The following is a 12,360-nucleotide window of genomic DNA, read 5'->3' as shown; positions in this document are numbered from 1 at the left end:
GCCCATCTCACATGCACACCCGGCCCAGCTCACATGCACACCCGGCCCAGCTCACAGGCACACCCGGGCCAGCTCACAGGCACACCTGGCCCAGCACACAGGCACACCTGGCCCAGCTCACAGGCACACCCGGCCCAGCTCACAGGCACACCTGGCCCATCTCACAGGCACACCTGGCCCATCTCACAGGCACACCTGGCTCATCTCACAGGCACACGTGGCCCAGCTCACAGGCACACCTGGCCCAGCTCACAGGCATACCCGGCCCAGCTCACAGGCACACCTGGCCCAGCTCACATGCACACCCGGGCCAGCTCACATGCACACCCGGCCCAGCTCACAGGCACACCCGGGCCAGCTCACAGGCACACCTGGCCCAGCACACAGGCACACCTGGCCCAGCTCACAGGCACACCTGGCCCAGCTCACATGCACACCCGGCCCAGCTCACATGCACACCCGGCCCAGCTCACAGGCACACCCGGGCCAGCTCACAGGCACACCTGGCCCAGCACACAGGCACACCTGGCCCAGCTCACAGGCACACCCGGGCCAGCTCACAGGCACACCTGGCCCAGCACACAGGCACACCTGGCCCAGCTCACAGGCACACCTGGCCCATCTCACAGGCACACCTGGCCCATCTCACAGGCACACCTGGCTCATCTCACAGGCACACGTGGCCCAGCTCACAGGCACACCTAGCCCAGCTCACAGGCACACCCGGCCCAGCTCACAGGCACACCCGGCCCAGCACACAGGCACACTTGGCTCATCTCACAGGCACACCCGGCTCAGCTCACAGGCACACCCGGGCCAGCTCACAGGCACACCCGGGCCAGCTCACAGGCACACCTGGCCCATCTCACATGCACACCTGGCCCATCTCACATGCACACCTGGCCCATCTCACAGGCACACCCGGGCCAGCTCACATGCACACCCGGCCCAGCTCACAGACACACCTGGCCCAGCTCACAGGCACACCCGGCCCAGCTCACAGACACACCCGGCCCAGCTCACAGGCACACCCGGCCCAGCTCACAGACACACCTGGGCCAGCTCACAGGCACACCCGGCCCATCTCACAGGCACACCCGGCCCAGCTCACAGGCACACCCGGCCCAGCTCACAGACACACCCGGCCCAGCTCACAGGCACACCTGGCCCAGCTCACAGGCACACCTGGCTCATCTCACAGGCACACCTGGGCCAGCTCACAGGCACACCCGGCCCATCTCACAGGCACACCCGGCCCAGCTCACAGGCACACCCGGCCCAGCTCACAGGCACACCCGGCCCAGCTCACAGACACACCCGGCCCAGCTCACAGGCACACCCGGCCCAGCTCACAGACACACCCGGCCCAGCTCACAGGCACACCCGGCCCATCTCACAGGCACACCTGGGCCAGCTCACAGGCACACCCGGCCCATCTCACAGGCACACCCGGCCCAGCTCACAGGCACACCTGGCCCAGCTCACATGCACACCCGGCCCAGCTCACATGCACACCCGGCCCAGCTCACAGGCACACCCGGGCCAGCTCACAGGCACACCTGGCCCAGCACACAGGCACACCTGGCCCAGCTCACAGGCACACCCGGCCCAGCTCACAGGCACACCTGGCCCATCTCACAGGCACACCTGGCCCATCTCACAGGCACACCTGGCTCATCTCACAGGCACACGTGGCCCAGCTCACAGGCACACCTGGCCCAGCTCACAGGCACACCCGGGCCAGCTCACAGGCATACCCGGCCCAGCTCACAGGCACACCTGGCCCAGCTCACATGCACACCCGGGCCAGCTCACATGCACACCCGGCCCAGCTCACAGGCACACCCGGGCCAGCTCACAGGCACACCTGGCCCAGCACACAGGCACACCTGGCCCAGCTCACAGGCACACCTGGCCCAGCTCACATGCACACCCGGCCCAGCTCACATGCACACCCGGCCCAGCTCACAGGCACACCCGGGCCAGCTCACAGGCACACCTGGCCCAGCACACAGGCACACCTGGCCCAGCTCACAGGCACACCCGGGCCAGCTCACAGGCACACCTGGCCCAGCACACAGGCACACCTGGCCCAGCTCACAGGCACACCTGGCCCATCTCACAGGCACACCTGGCCCATCTCACAGGCACACCTGGCTCATCTCACAGGCACACGTGGCCCAGCTCACAGGCACACCTAGCCCAGCTCACAGGCACACCCGGCCCAGCTCACAGGCACACCCGGCCCAGCACACAGGCACACTTGGCTCATCTCACAGGCACACCCGGCTCAGCTCACAGGCACACCCGGGCCAGCTCACAGGCACACCCGGGCCAGCTCACAGGCACACCTGGCCCATCTCACATGCACACCTGGCCCATCTCACATGCACACCTGGCCCATCTCACAGGCACACCCGGCTCAGCTCACAGGCACACCCGGCCCAGCTCACAGGCACACCCGGGCCAGCTCACAGGCACACCCGGCCCAGCTCACAGACACACCCGGCCCAGCTCACAGACACACCCGGCCCAGCTCACAGGCCCACCGGCCCAGCACACAGGCACACCTGGCTCAGCACACAGGCACACCTGGCTCAGCACACAGGCACACCTGGCTCATCTCACAGGCACACCCGGCCCTGTTGCAGGCACATCGCTAACATGGATTCCCAGCCCTCCTGGCTGGGGGCACCGTGGGCTGATGTCACGCAGAAGCTGTGACTGTGGCATATAGGGTCTGTCCTGGGTCACCTTTTCTATAGGTTTTTCACATAGTCACGTCTTAAGGGCGTTGCCAGGGAGAATCATTCTGGAGACACAGGCCTCGTGGCGCCTTTTTGGGGTGCGGACAGCCTGTGAGGGGCTGGTGGGCCCAGGGGGTCACGTGGTGTCTGAAGACAGCTGTGCCCCTGTGGTGGGATGGCCCCTGGAGCCTGGTGGACACTCTGGGGCAGGCGTCCCCAGGTCCGCCCGTTCTGCATTTCCTTCCACTCTGGTCTGTGAGCCCACCTTGCAGCTGCCCTGCCCTCTCCAAACCCTCATTTGGAAATGCAAATCCGGTAATGCAGTCCATCCCCATACCCGCCGTGAATCCCTCACCATTTCCCAACTCCGGAGCCCGCGGGGTCAGCCGTGCCTCAGCAGGGCCTGGCCAGGTGACACTCACACAGTTCCCTCCACCTCACCTGCCCACCCACCTGTTCCTCCTACCCCTGGCCCGGGTGCCACCGCGGGGACCAGCTGCTGACAAGCGTCACGTGGAGGGAGCGGGGCCGGAGCCCGCGGGGCCTCCGGTTTGCCGCGTCCACAGCCGGCCACAGCGATGCCTGGTCACGAGGTGCAGGCCCACACGTGGTTACTGTTCGTCCTCGATGGCTCCAACATCGGCTGTGTTATTTCTGCTCCCCCCACCGTCCTGCTTCTCCCCACAACAGGAAGTCACCTTGGAGAGCTTCCCATCTGCGTGTAGGGTCTCACTCCTGTTGTTTTCGTTAAAGTAATTTTCCAGTTACTTTATTAAGCTACAAACGTGGAGCCCAGGATGGAGAGCTGGCTCCTGGAGCTCATCACCACATCCCCAGTCATGTCCCCCTGCCCTGAGCCGCGGGGTCCTGGACCGTCCTCACCAGCCACTGAGCCTCTTGAGCCGCACTGCCTTTTCTGTTTGGGGAACTTGTAGGTCCTGAGTTCAGCAGGGCCCTGCTCGGGACCCCCACGATGCCAGGTTGCCTACTTCCCCCCGCTGACCACTAGCCATGACTCTGGGGGTGGGCGTTGGTGCTCAGCTCCCGGCTCCCCGGAGCTGCTGGAGGTGGAGGGGTCTTCTCAGCCCCGTGGGGACCCGGGCTCAGCTTTGGGCATTCACTGGGCTCCTGACGCCATCAGCCAACCCCCCAACATGAGCCCCCCTACCCTGGGCCCGGGCCGCAGCCCCGCTCGGCCCTCGGAGTCTCCACAGACCCCTGCTCTCGCCTGGGGCTTCCCTCTCCTACTAGCAGCCTGTCCGGCCCCCTGGGTGGGGGGCACCCTGGTCAGCAGACCGGGCCCTGAGGTGGGCGCAGCAGGGTGACCGTTCTGGATCCCTTCCCCGAGGATGGTGTCACCCCACCAATGCCCGGGAAGTTGTCACTCGGGGAGCCCCCAGAGCAGGAGGGTCCCGAGTCCCCCAGGAGGCTGGCTTGTGCCCCCCCGTGCTGGAGGCTTTGACTGTCGGGGACTTGGCGGCCAGGGCGCCGGGGCTGGAGGGGCCTCGCCGTGTCCTGCAGCAGATGGACGCTTTGTCCCTGGCAGGCCACAGCCCTTGTCCGCGGGCAGCGGGGGCCTTGGGCAGCCGCCCGCAAAAGCAGGTGACCTCTCACTGCTTCCTCCCAGTAGCATGGCTGACAGCAGGCCCAAGACCCCCAAGCCCGCCAACAAGACGCCCCCCAAGTCCCCAGGAGACCCCGCGAAGGACAAGGCAGCCAAGAGGCTGTCACTGGAGTCGGAGGGTGCCAGCGAGGGGGCAGCCGCCGCGGGCCCGGAGCTCAGCGCCCTGGAGGAGGCCTTCCGGAGGTTTGCGGTGCACGGGGACACCAGGGCCACCGGGAAGGAGATGCATGGCAAGAACTGGTCCAAGCTGTGCAGGGACTGCCAGGTGATCGACGGCAGGAACGTGACCATCACCGACGTGGACATCGTCTTCAGCAAGATCAAGTACGTGTGCGCCTGGGACCAGGGGGGTGGTAGCGGGGCCCCGCGTTCTCTCGGGCGGCCGGGAGGCGACGCTTCAGGACGCCGTCCCCACCCGGAAGAAGATGCCCGGGAGTTTGAACCAGAACACGCCCCAGTGGGGCCGGGAGCCCAGGTCAGGGACGCTGCCACAGCCTGTGGGGTCTCAGGTGGCAGAGCCCGGCCCGTGGGGGGCTGCTGGGGGCAGGGCCATGAGTCCGGGAGGTGGGCGTCTGTGGCGCCGCTCCCCTCAGCTCTGGGGGACGTTCGCGTGTGAAGAGCGGGGGTGACGAACGGTGGGCACCGTGTACTTGTCCGTGTGTGTCTGCACGCGTGTGCACACGGGCTCGGGCGTGTGGTCCGGGCATCGACACGCCCCTCCCCCTTCTCCTGCCCTTCACACCCTGTGACCACACCTTGGGAACAGCAACAGCGTCCCCGAGGCATCACACAGACTCGTACACACGTGCACGTGCGTGCACACACAGGTAGGACTCAGGTCTCCACTGTGCTGGTCACGGCTCACCCGGAGGACAGACGCCCTGGACAGGCCCTGGAGACCCCGTGCGTGGAGGCACGGGCAGTGGAGGCACACGGGCCCTCCTGCGCCCCGGGAGAGGGAGCCCCGTCTGGTCCCGGTCCCGCTCTGGAGGGCAGGACGCTGCTCAGACACTCAGGGAGGAGGCTTGGCCCCTGGCGCCCAGGCACTACGGGGGCCCCACCTCAGAGCCCGGCTGCTCTGGGCCCCAGGGTCTCTGCCTCGGCTCGCTGGGCGCGGGCCGGCGCGGGAAGTGGGCGGCTGCGGCCCCGGCCCGGCCAGGGGTCGTGGTCAAGACAGAGTGAAGACCAGCCTGTGGCTACTCCCCCTCTGCCCTCCTGGACCTGAACTCCCCGTGGGGTCCCTGTGACCTGTGTCCCACTTGGGAGAGCCTGTTCTGGGGGAGGGTCCCCCGGACCTCCCAGCTGTGCAGCGGGGGACCTTGCCCTTGGGAACGGAGAGGGAGACAGTGCTCCCTGGGGGGGCGGTGCCCTGAGTCGGGTCGTGGGGTCCTGCAGGACAGGCAGGGAGCCACCCCTGGGGGACCGGGTCTGAGGAGCGTGGGGCGCGCGGGTCGTGGGACCGCGGCCGCTCCAGGTGGCAGCCGCGGCAGAAGCGCCTCAGCTCGCGGGAGCCGTGGGCGCGGAAGCGCACGGGTCGCCGGCGGCGATGGCTGTTTCTGTTTGGGGCGGTTGCCATGGCGCCGCAGCCCTGCCGCCAGCGCGGTATCTGCAGCCTCTGTTTAGGCCCGTCGCCATGGCAGCGCTTGTTTGTTTGCGTGTTACTATGTGTTAAGTTTTAAACAGGCTTCTTGCAGCTCTTCCCCAGGCCTTGATTGAAGACTGCTGTCTCCGGGACCAGGGCTGCCCCCCCGCCCCCCACCCCCCGGCCCCAGGGCGGGAGGAATTAACTCAGGACCCCGTTCCCGTAAGTCCCGCCGGGGGTCTGTGGGCCGCAGGGTCCCCTGCGTGTGGGCCCAGGTGGGAAGGCCAGGGAGGCGGAGGGGGGCTCTGCTGGCCCTTCCTGGCCCCCACTCGCCGGCTTCCTGGCCAATGGTGGCGTTTCCCGTGACTCTGGAGCCCTGTCTGGGCTAAAGGTTCGGAGCACGCACGCCGGGGCGGGGGACGCGGCCCACTCTTGCCGCACGGGCTGCGGAGGGAGCCTTCTGAAGCGCAGAGCTTGGCGCATCGGTGCGGAGACCCAGGCCGGGCGGGATGCCTCGGGAGCGGCGGGCAGAGCCGGGTGCGCCGTGCGGTCCCGGGCACGCCAGCGGGGCCCGGCGCCCGCTCAGGGCCTGAAGCCCGACCCTGCGCTGCCCCTCCCCGCAGCCTGGTGGGTGAGGCTGCGGCATTCGGGGCCCTGGTCCCAGCACGTGCTTCCAGCTGTGGCGTTGGGGGTCTCACAGCGTCCTCCGCGGGGGCCTCTCCTGGCCGCCCGAAGCTGTGCAGGGCATCCAGCGGCTTCTGCCTTGGCCTCCTTGGGGCCTGCCTGGCGTGTCTACAGAGGGCCAAGGCTTGGGGGGCAGGAATCGGGCAATTCCGCCCATGCTGGCTCCTCAAACCGCTGATATCGGTGTTGGACGCCAGTGCACACAGGCCTTTCGATGACCTTCCCCAAACACCCGGAAGTGGTTTCAATGACCTCAAGTGCATCTGTCCCCAGAACCCATCCCTGAGCCTCCAGCCTGCGTTAGGCCCTCGCGAAGTCAGGAGGAACTTAGGACGCTCTTTCCTGCTTGGGGAGTAGCTGACTGTTGGGGTCACAGCTGCCCTTCAGGCGGCCGGCCTGGAGGCCGCCAGACATGGGTGTCAGCAGCCTCCTTCCAGGTCGCCAGCAGCGTGGTCCCCGGGGCCCAGGAGCAGGGGGCTGGCGTCTGCCCGCTCCCAAGGCCTGGTACCAGAAGTGTGGGCAGCTGCCACACCACGCTGCAGACAGCGCTCCCGTGGCAACCCGCACAGCCCCGCTGGCCCAGGGTCTGATGGGAATATCCCAGAGGCTCCCTCCTCTGACCCTCGTTGGTGCCCGAGTCTCCCCCTCCGGATCCCACTTCCTGCTCTCTGGACAGGTCACCCAGGTCCCAGCTTCTGCTGCTCAGGGGAGCCTGGGAGTCAGCTTTCTCCAGCCCCCAAGTGGCATGTTATCTGTGGTCCAGAGGGGGCCCCTTGCTCCGTCCTAGGACACGTTAGCCAAAGTCCAGCTGCCTTCATGACGCTGGCCCTGGAGACACAGACCTCTGTCCTCGGAGGGCTGCGCTGCCCACCCTACCACCACCACCCCCCGCCCAGATCCCTGGCATCGAGTGCCCCTGGTGAACTTCGGGAGTGGCCGGGCTCAGCCCTCTGCCTGCCCTGTGTTGGGCCTGGAGGTCTGGGGACGCAGGGCCTGGGAAGCACAAGCCACGGGGCCTCGTGTGTGACCAGTGACCCCATTACTGCTGGACCAGCTTTCTAGCAGAACAACAGCCTTCTGAGCAAGGCACTGGTTGGCCCCAGCCCTGAGCCAGGAGGAGGGGGGTCTGGTGGGGGACCCCCTCCAGTTCTGTGCACTCTGGAGAACAGGCTCCCTGTGTGTGGGGAGCCGTGTAAAGTGATCACGTGTCTCCAGGGAAGAGGCTGGCAGTGTCATTCGAGAACTCCCCAGGGACTGCTCCCAGCGGGGGCCACGGGGCCCCCTGGGGAAGGCTCCCTGCCAGCCCAGCCCGGGCTCCGAGACCCTGCCTGGCGGTCACGGTGGGGACACGCGGGGACACCCGGCCCCGCCAGGTGGAGCAGGCAGGTCAGCGCCCTGGGCCCGCACGCCCACTCGATGTGAATGCGGCCTCTGATGGAGGCCCCGTCGGCCGCGCCCCCGCCCCCAGCCCGAGTGACTCACGCTGGTGGTGCCTGGTGCCCCAGCGGCCGGTCACCAGGCTGGCAGTCAGGCCTGGCATCCGTGAATAGAGACAGGAGCGCCTTGGACAACCCAGGACAAACAAGCGGGGCCCCGCGGCCGTGGCGGGTCAGCAACCAGCAGGGATGCCAGGTTCCCCGCCCCGACAAGGCCAGGACCACGCTGCCCGGGACAGCTGGGCCAAGGGATCCCCCCAGCCCGGCCCACGGACCTCAGAGCCGCCGTGGCGTCGCAGCCAGGCTTTGAGGGGTGGAACCCACCGCCGGACACGGGGGCTCTGATGAGGCCTGCGGTCCAGGTGCCCCTCCCGACAGCCGTCCAGGCCTCTCGGGCTCCGCTCACCACCCGCCCACGTGGCCTCGTTGGTGGCACGACTCGGTCGTCCTCCCCACGGCCCCTGCGGCTGTGTCCTCCCTCCGCTGTCTCCCGACCCTGGGCTGGCCGGTCAGCACGTCCCGTGTCCGCAGGCTCACGTGTCAAGTGCCTGTGAGTCCCGGCATGCACAGGGGACGTCCTGAGGCGTGTTTATCGCTTAACCGCTGGGCTGTTGGAGTCCTGGTGACTGAACAGAACCACGAATAGGAGAGCAATACACACGCACGGGTTTACGTGCGAGTGAGACCCAGGAGGGGTCGTGGGGTTGTGCGTGGGCTGCCAGCCCACCTCTGGGGGATGCTGCTGCCTGCACCCTTCCACACCGTGGTGTCCTTTTATCTGGTTTACTTACTTCCACTGTCCCAGTGGGTGTGCGGCAGGGCCACATCCCGGTTTAACCTGATTTCCCTGGTGCCCAGTGACGTGGAGCGTCCTTCACGGGCTGGTTTGCACTTGTAGATCTTTGACAAAGTGTCGGGTTCAAATATTTTGCCCAACTTTTTTTTTTTTTTTTTTGCAGTACGTGGGCCTCTCACTGCTGTGGCCTCTCCCGTTGCCGAGTACAGGCTCGGGACGCGCAGGCTCAGCGGCCATGGCTCACGGGCCCAGCCGCTCCACGGCATGTGGGATCTTCCCAGACCGGGGCACGAACCTGTGTCCCCTGCATCGGCAGGCGGACTCTCAACCACCGCGCCACCAGGGAAGCCCTTGCCCAACTTTTTACATTGGGTTTTTTTCTTGTTGTTGAGGTATGAGTTCTTTGTGTATTTCAGATACAAGTCCTTTATCAGATTTTCTCCATCTGTGACTTGTCTTTTACTTCTCTTAACAGTATCTTTTGAAGAGCATGGTTTTAAAACTTTTGGTCAAGTCCAATTCATTGTTTTTCTTTTATGGACTGTTTCTGGGGGGGGTCGTTCCTGAGAAAACCTTTGCCTACGCCAAGGTCACGCAGAGTTCCATTGGGATGCTTCTCCAGAAGTTGGATGGTTCGGGGTCTATGACAAATGCAGGACTGTGGTCCAGCTGAGTTAACCTCGTAGACGGCGTGGGGCACGGGCAAGGCCCCTTCCTCTGTGCACAGCCTCCGGCCGCCGAAAGGACAGTTCCACCTGCACTCATTGGCTTATGCAACCTTGTCAAAAACCCTTACATGTGGCCTGTTTCTGACTGTCCTGTGGCCGCTCTGCGGCCGTCCCTGTGGCTTTGCGGCCGGTGCTGACGTGGGGGCAGCCCCCTCCCACTCTGCCCTCGCCTCTCCAGCCGGTCCCCTGGCTGCCGTCGGCTGCATAGTCTCGAGCCCTTGGCTTCTGCAGGCAGCCTCTCTGTTGGTCCCCGGGGCACCTCCCCCCACCTCCTCTTACTGTAGAACATTGAAAGCCTCACCGGATGGATCAGCTGGGGAAGATCCAAAGTGGCAGAAGTATTTTTCAGTTAAAATTCGTAGAGAGCAAGAGCCAGTCTAGAGCCATTTTGAAATTGTGAGAATGGACTTCCCTGGTGGCACAGTGGTTGGGAATCCGCCTGCTAACGCAGGGGACATGGGTTCGAGCCCTGGTCCGGGAAGATCCCACATGCCGCGTAGCAGCTGAGCCCGTGCGCCACAACTACTGAGTCCACGCGCCTGGAGCCCGTGCTCCACGATGGGGGAGGCCATTGCAATGAGAAGCCCCTGCTTGCCACCGCAACTAGAGAAAGCCCGCGTGAAGCAACGCAGCCAGAAAGGGAGGGAGGGAGGGAGGGAGGGAGGGAGGGAGGAGAAAGAAATTGCAAGAAGGACCTACCAGGTCCCGGGCAGCTGTGGGATGCCTCCGGGGGAGGAGCTGCTTCCGGGTCCCGGCTGTGCCCCAGCCCGCCCAGTGCTGGTCAGGCCCCGGCCACGGGGAGGCGGCCCCCAGTCCTGTCCCTGAGTGGGGACCGTGCCCCCCACCCCCTGGCGACCCCGCGCAGGCCGGTGGCCGCAGCCAGGACTGCAGCTGCCTCTGTGCCGTGGGATCTGACGTGCTTTTCACCCTGACTTTCCCTCTGATGGAGGCCACACGCTCGCCCGCTTTAGAACCAGACCAGGATGTGTTTTGATGTCCAGTCGTTCATAAAGGACGTGCTTCCTTTCAACTTTGTTCCAAGACGATTTATATTTGCTGCCATTGCCGATGGCAAACAACTACTGGGTGCAATGCTGCAGACCAGGGCGGGGCAGGGGCACGTTCTGTGTTTTAATGGCAGACTCGCTCTGGGCTGTGGGAAAGAGGTGGGGTGAGGGGTCCCCCGATGTCAGCGGGGCCCTGGGTGGGGCGCGGGTCCCAGGCCAGTGACTGCTCAGCGCCTCCTCCCCGTGCCTGGGCCCGGTGGGCGCCCCCTGAGCCCCCTCTCCCTGCAGGGGCAAGTCCTGCAGGACCATCTCATTCGAGCAGTTCAAGGAGGCACTGGAGGAGCTGGCCAAGAAGAGATTCAAAGACAAGAGCAGCGAGGAGGCCGTCCGAGAGGTGCACCGGCTCATCGAGGGCAAGGCCCCCATCATCTCGGGGGTGACGGTGAGTGCGGCGGGCGGGTCTCGGGAAGGAGGCAGAAGCGTGGTTCCCGGGCGCCGGCGGCCCCCGTCTGCGGTCTGGGCCCCTGGGCTGGACTCGCCCTGGCGGCTTCCCTAACCTCGTTCCCCGCTCTCTTGCAGAAAGCCATCTCCTCGCCCACCGTGTCGCGGCTCACGGACACCACCAAGTTCACGGGCTCCCACAAGGAGCGCTTCGACCCGTCGGGCAGGGGCAAGGGCAGGGCGGGCCGCGTGGACCTGGTGGACGAGTCGGGCTATGTGCCGGGCTACAAGCATGCCGGCACCTACGACCAGAAGGTGCAGGGGGGCAAGTAGCCGGCGGGGCCTTCTCCCGTCGTCCGGTCCCCCGCCGCCTCACACTTCGTTACATTCCTGTGCTTTGCAGGCAGGACTCGGACCCGGGGCTGGGCGGCCGCGGAGGCTCCAGGCCTGCCTCCCTCCCGCCCGGGCCCGCACTCCCCTCCACCCCAGCTTTGGCCCCGACTCACCTTTCCTAACACACCTGCCTCGTGCCCGCCAGGAAGTGGGCAGATGGCCCTTTCCAAAGTGTCTCTCGGGGCCAGACCACACTGGCCACTGGTTTGCAGCAAAGGGGGCGTTTTAAAGGAGCTGGTGGGCAGACCCTGTCGGGGCGGTGTTGACCCGCAAGCGCCAAGGCACCAACCAGCAGCACCGATAAAGCAGAGGGAGCCCCAGACAGGGCACCGTGGGGCCCGGAGAGCACCACGGAGGTGTGGGAGGCGGGGTTCACAGTGCACGCTTGCACACCCAGCACACACAAACACACCCACGCATGCACGCACACGCACCGCGCACACACCGCGCACGCACGCACGCACACGCGCTCAGATGCACAAACCGACCGCCAGGTCTGCGTTGAGGGCGGGCGCCGAGCTGAGGGCTGCCGTGCAAAGGAAGAAGCCTCTGTCGACCAAAGTGACTCCAAGTGTGACGTCACGAGATTTTAAAATGGACACTAAGGGCAGTTCATTTCGCTTCTCTGAGAAGAAATAGGAAACAGTGATGCATGTTTATTCTCAGAACGGCTCAGGGAAGACTTAGAATATCCCGTCGCTGTGACTCCCTCCCAGCGGCCCCTGTGTCCCCGCCCCGACCCGGGAAGACCCCGGGGGCCCTGGGCTAGAGGCTGCGCGGGTAGTGCGACGGCTCTCTCCTTGCTCCTCTGGCCGCTGTGCTTCCTCTGGCCTCTCTGGAGCCTCCGTGAGCGGCCTGCCCTGTCCTCCCCGCTCAGGAGTGCAGAAACCGCAGGGCAGGACCAGGCCAGGGGAGGGCCCGA

At 65.9% G+C, this 12,360-nt stretch overlaps 1 protein-coding gene across 1 annotated transcript; it reads left to right on the top strand.

Annotated features, from left to right (window-relative positions):
* The first annotated feature begins 4,375 nt into the window (after positions 1-4,375).
* Positions 4,376-11,378, top strand: TPPP (tubulin polymerization promoting protein). Its single transcript, XM_065874349.1, has 3 exons — positions 4,376-4,695; positions 10,893-11,046; positions 11,184-11,378. Exons 1-3 carry the CDS (start codon positions 4,379-4,381, stop codon positions 11,376-11,378), a joined length of 666 nt encoding a protein of 221 aa, XP_065730421.1. The 5' UTR covers positions 4,376-4,378.
* Positions 11,379-12,360: the final 982 nt, after the last annotated feature.

The sequence above is a fragment of the Phocoena phocoena genome, chromosome 3 (assembly GCF_963924675.1).
Source record: "Phocoena phocoena chromosome 3, mPhoPho1.1, whole genome shotgun sequence".
Classification (NCBI taxonomy): domain Eukaryota; kingdom Metazoa; phylum Chordata; class Mammalia; order Artiodactyla; family Phocoenidae; genus Phocoena; species Phocoena phocoena.
Note: the sequence above shows the minus strand (reverse complement) of the source record. Positions and strands in the feature narration are given on the sequence as shown.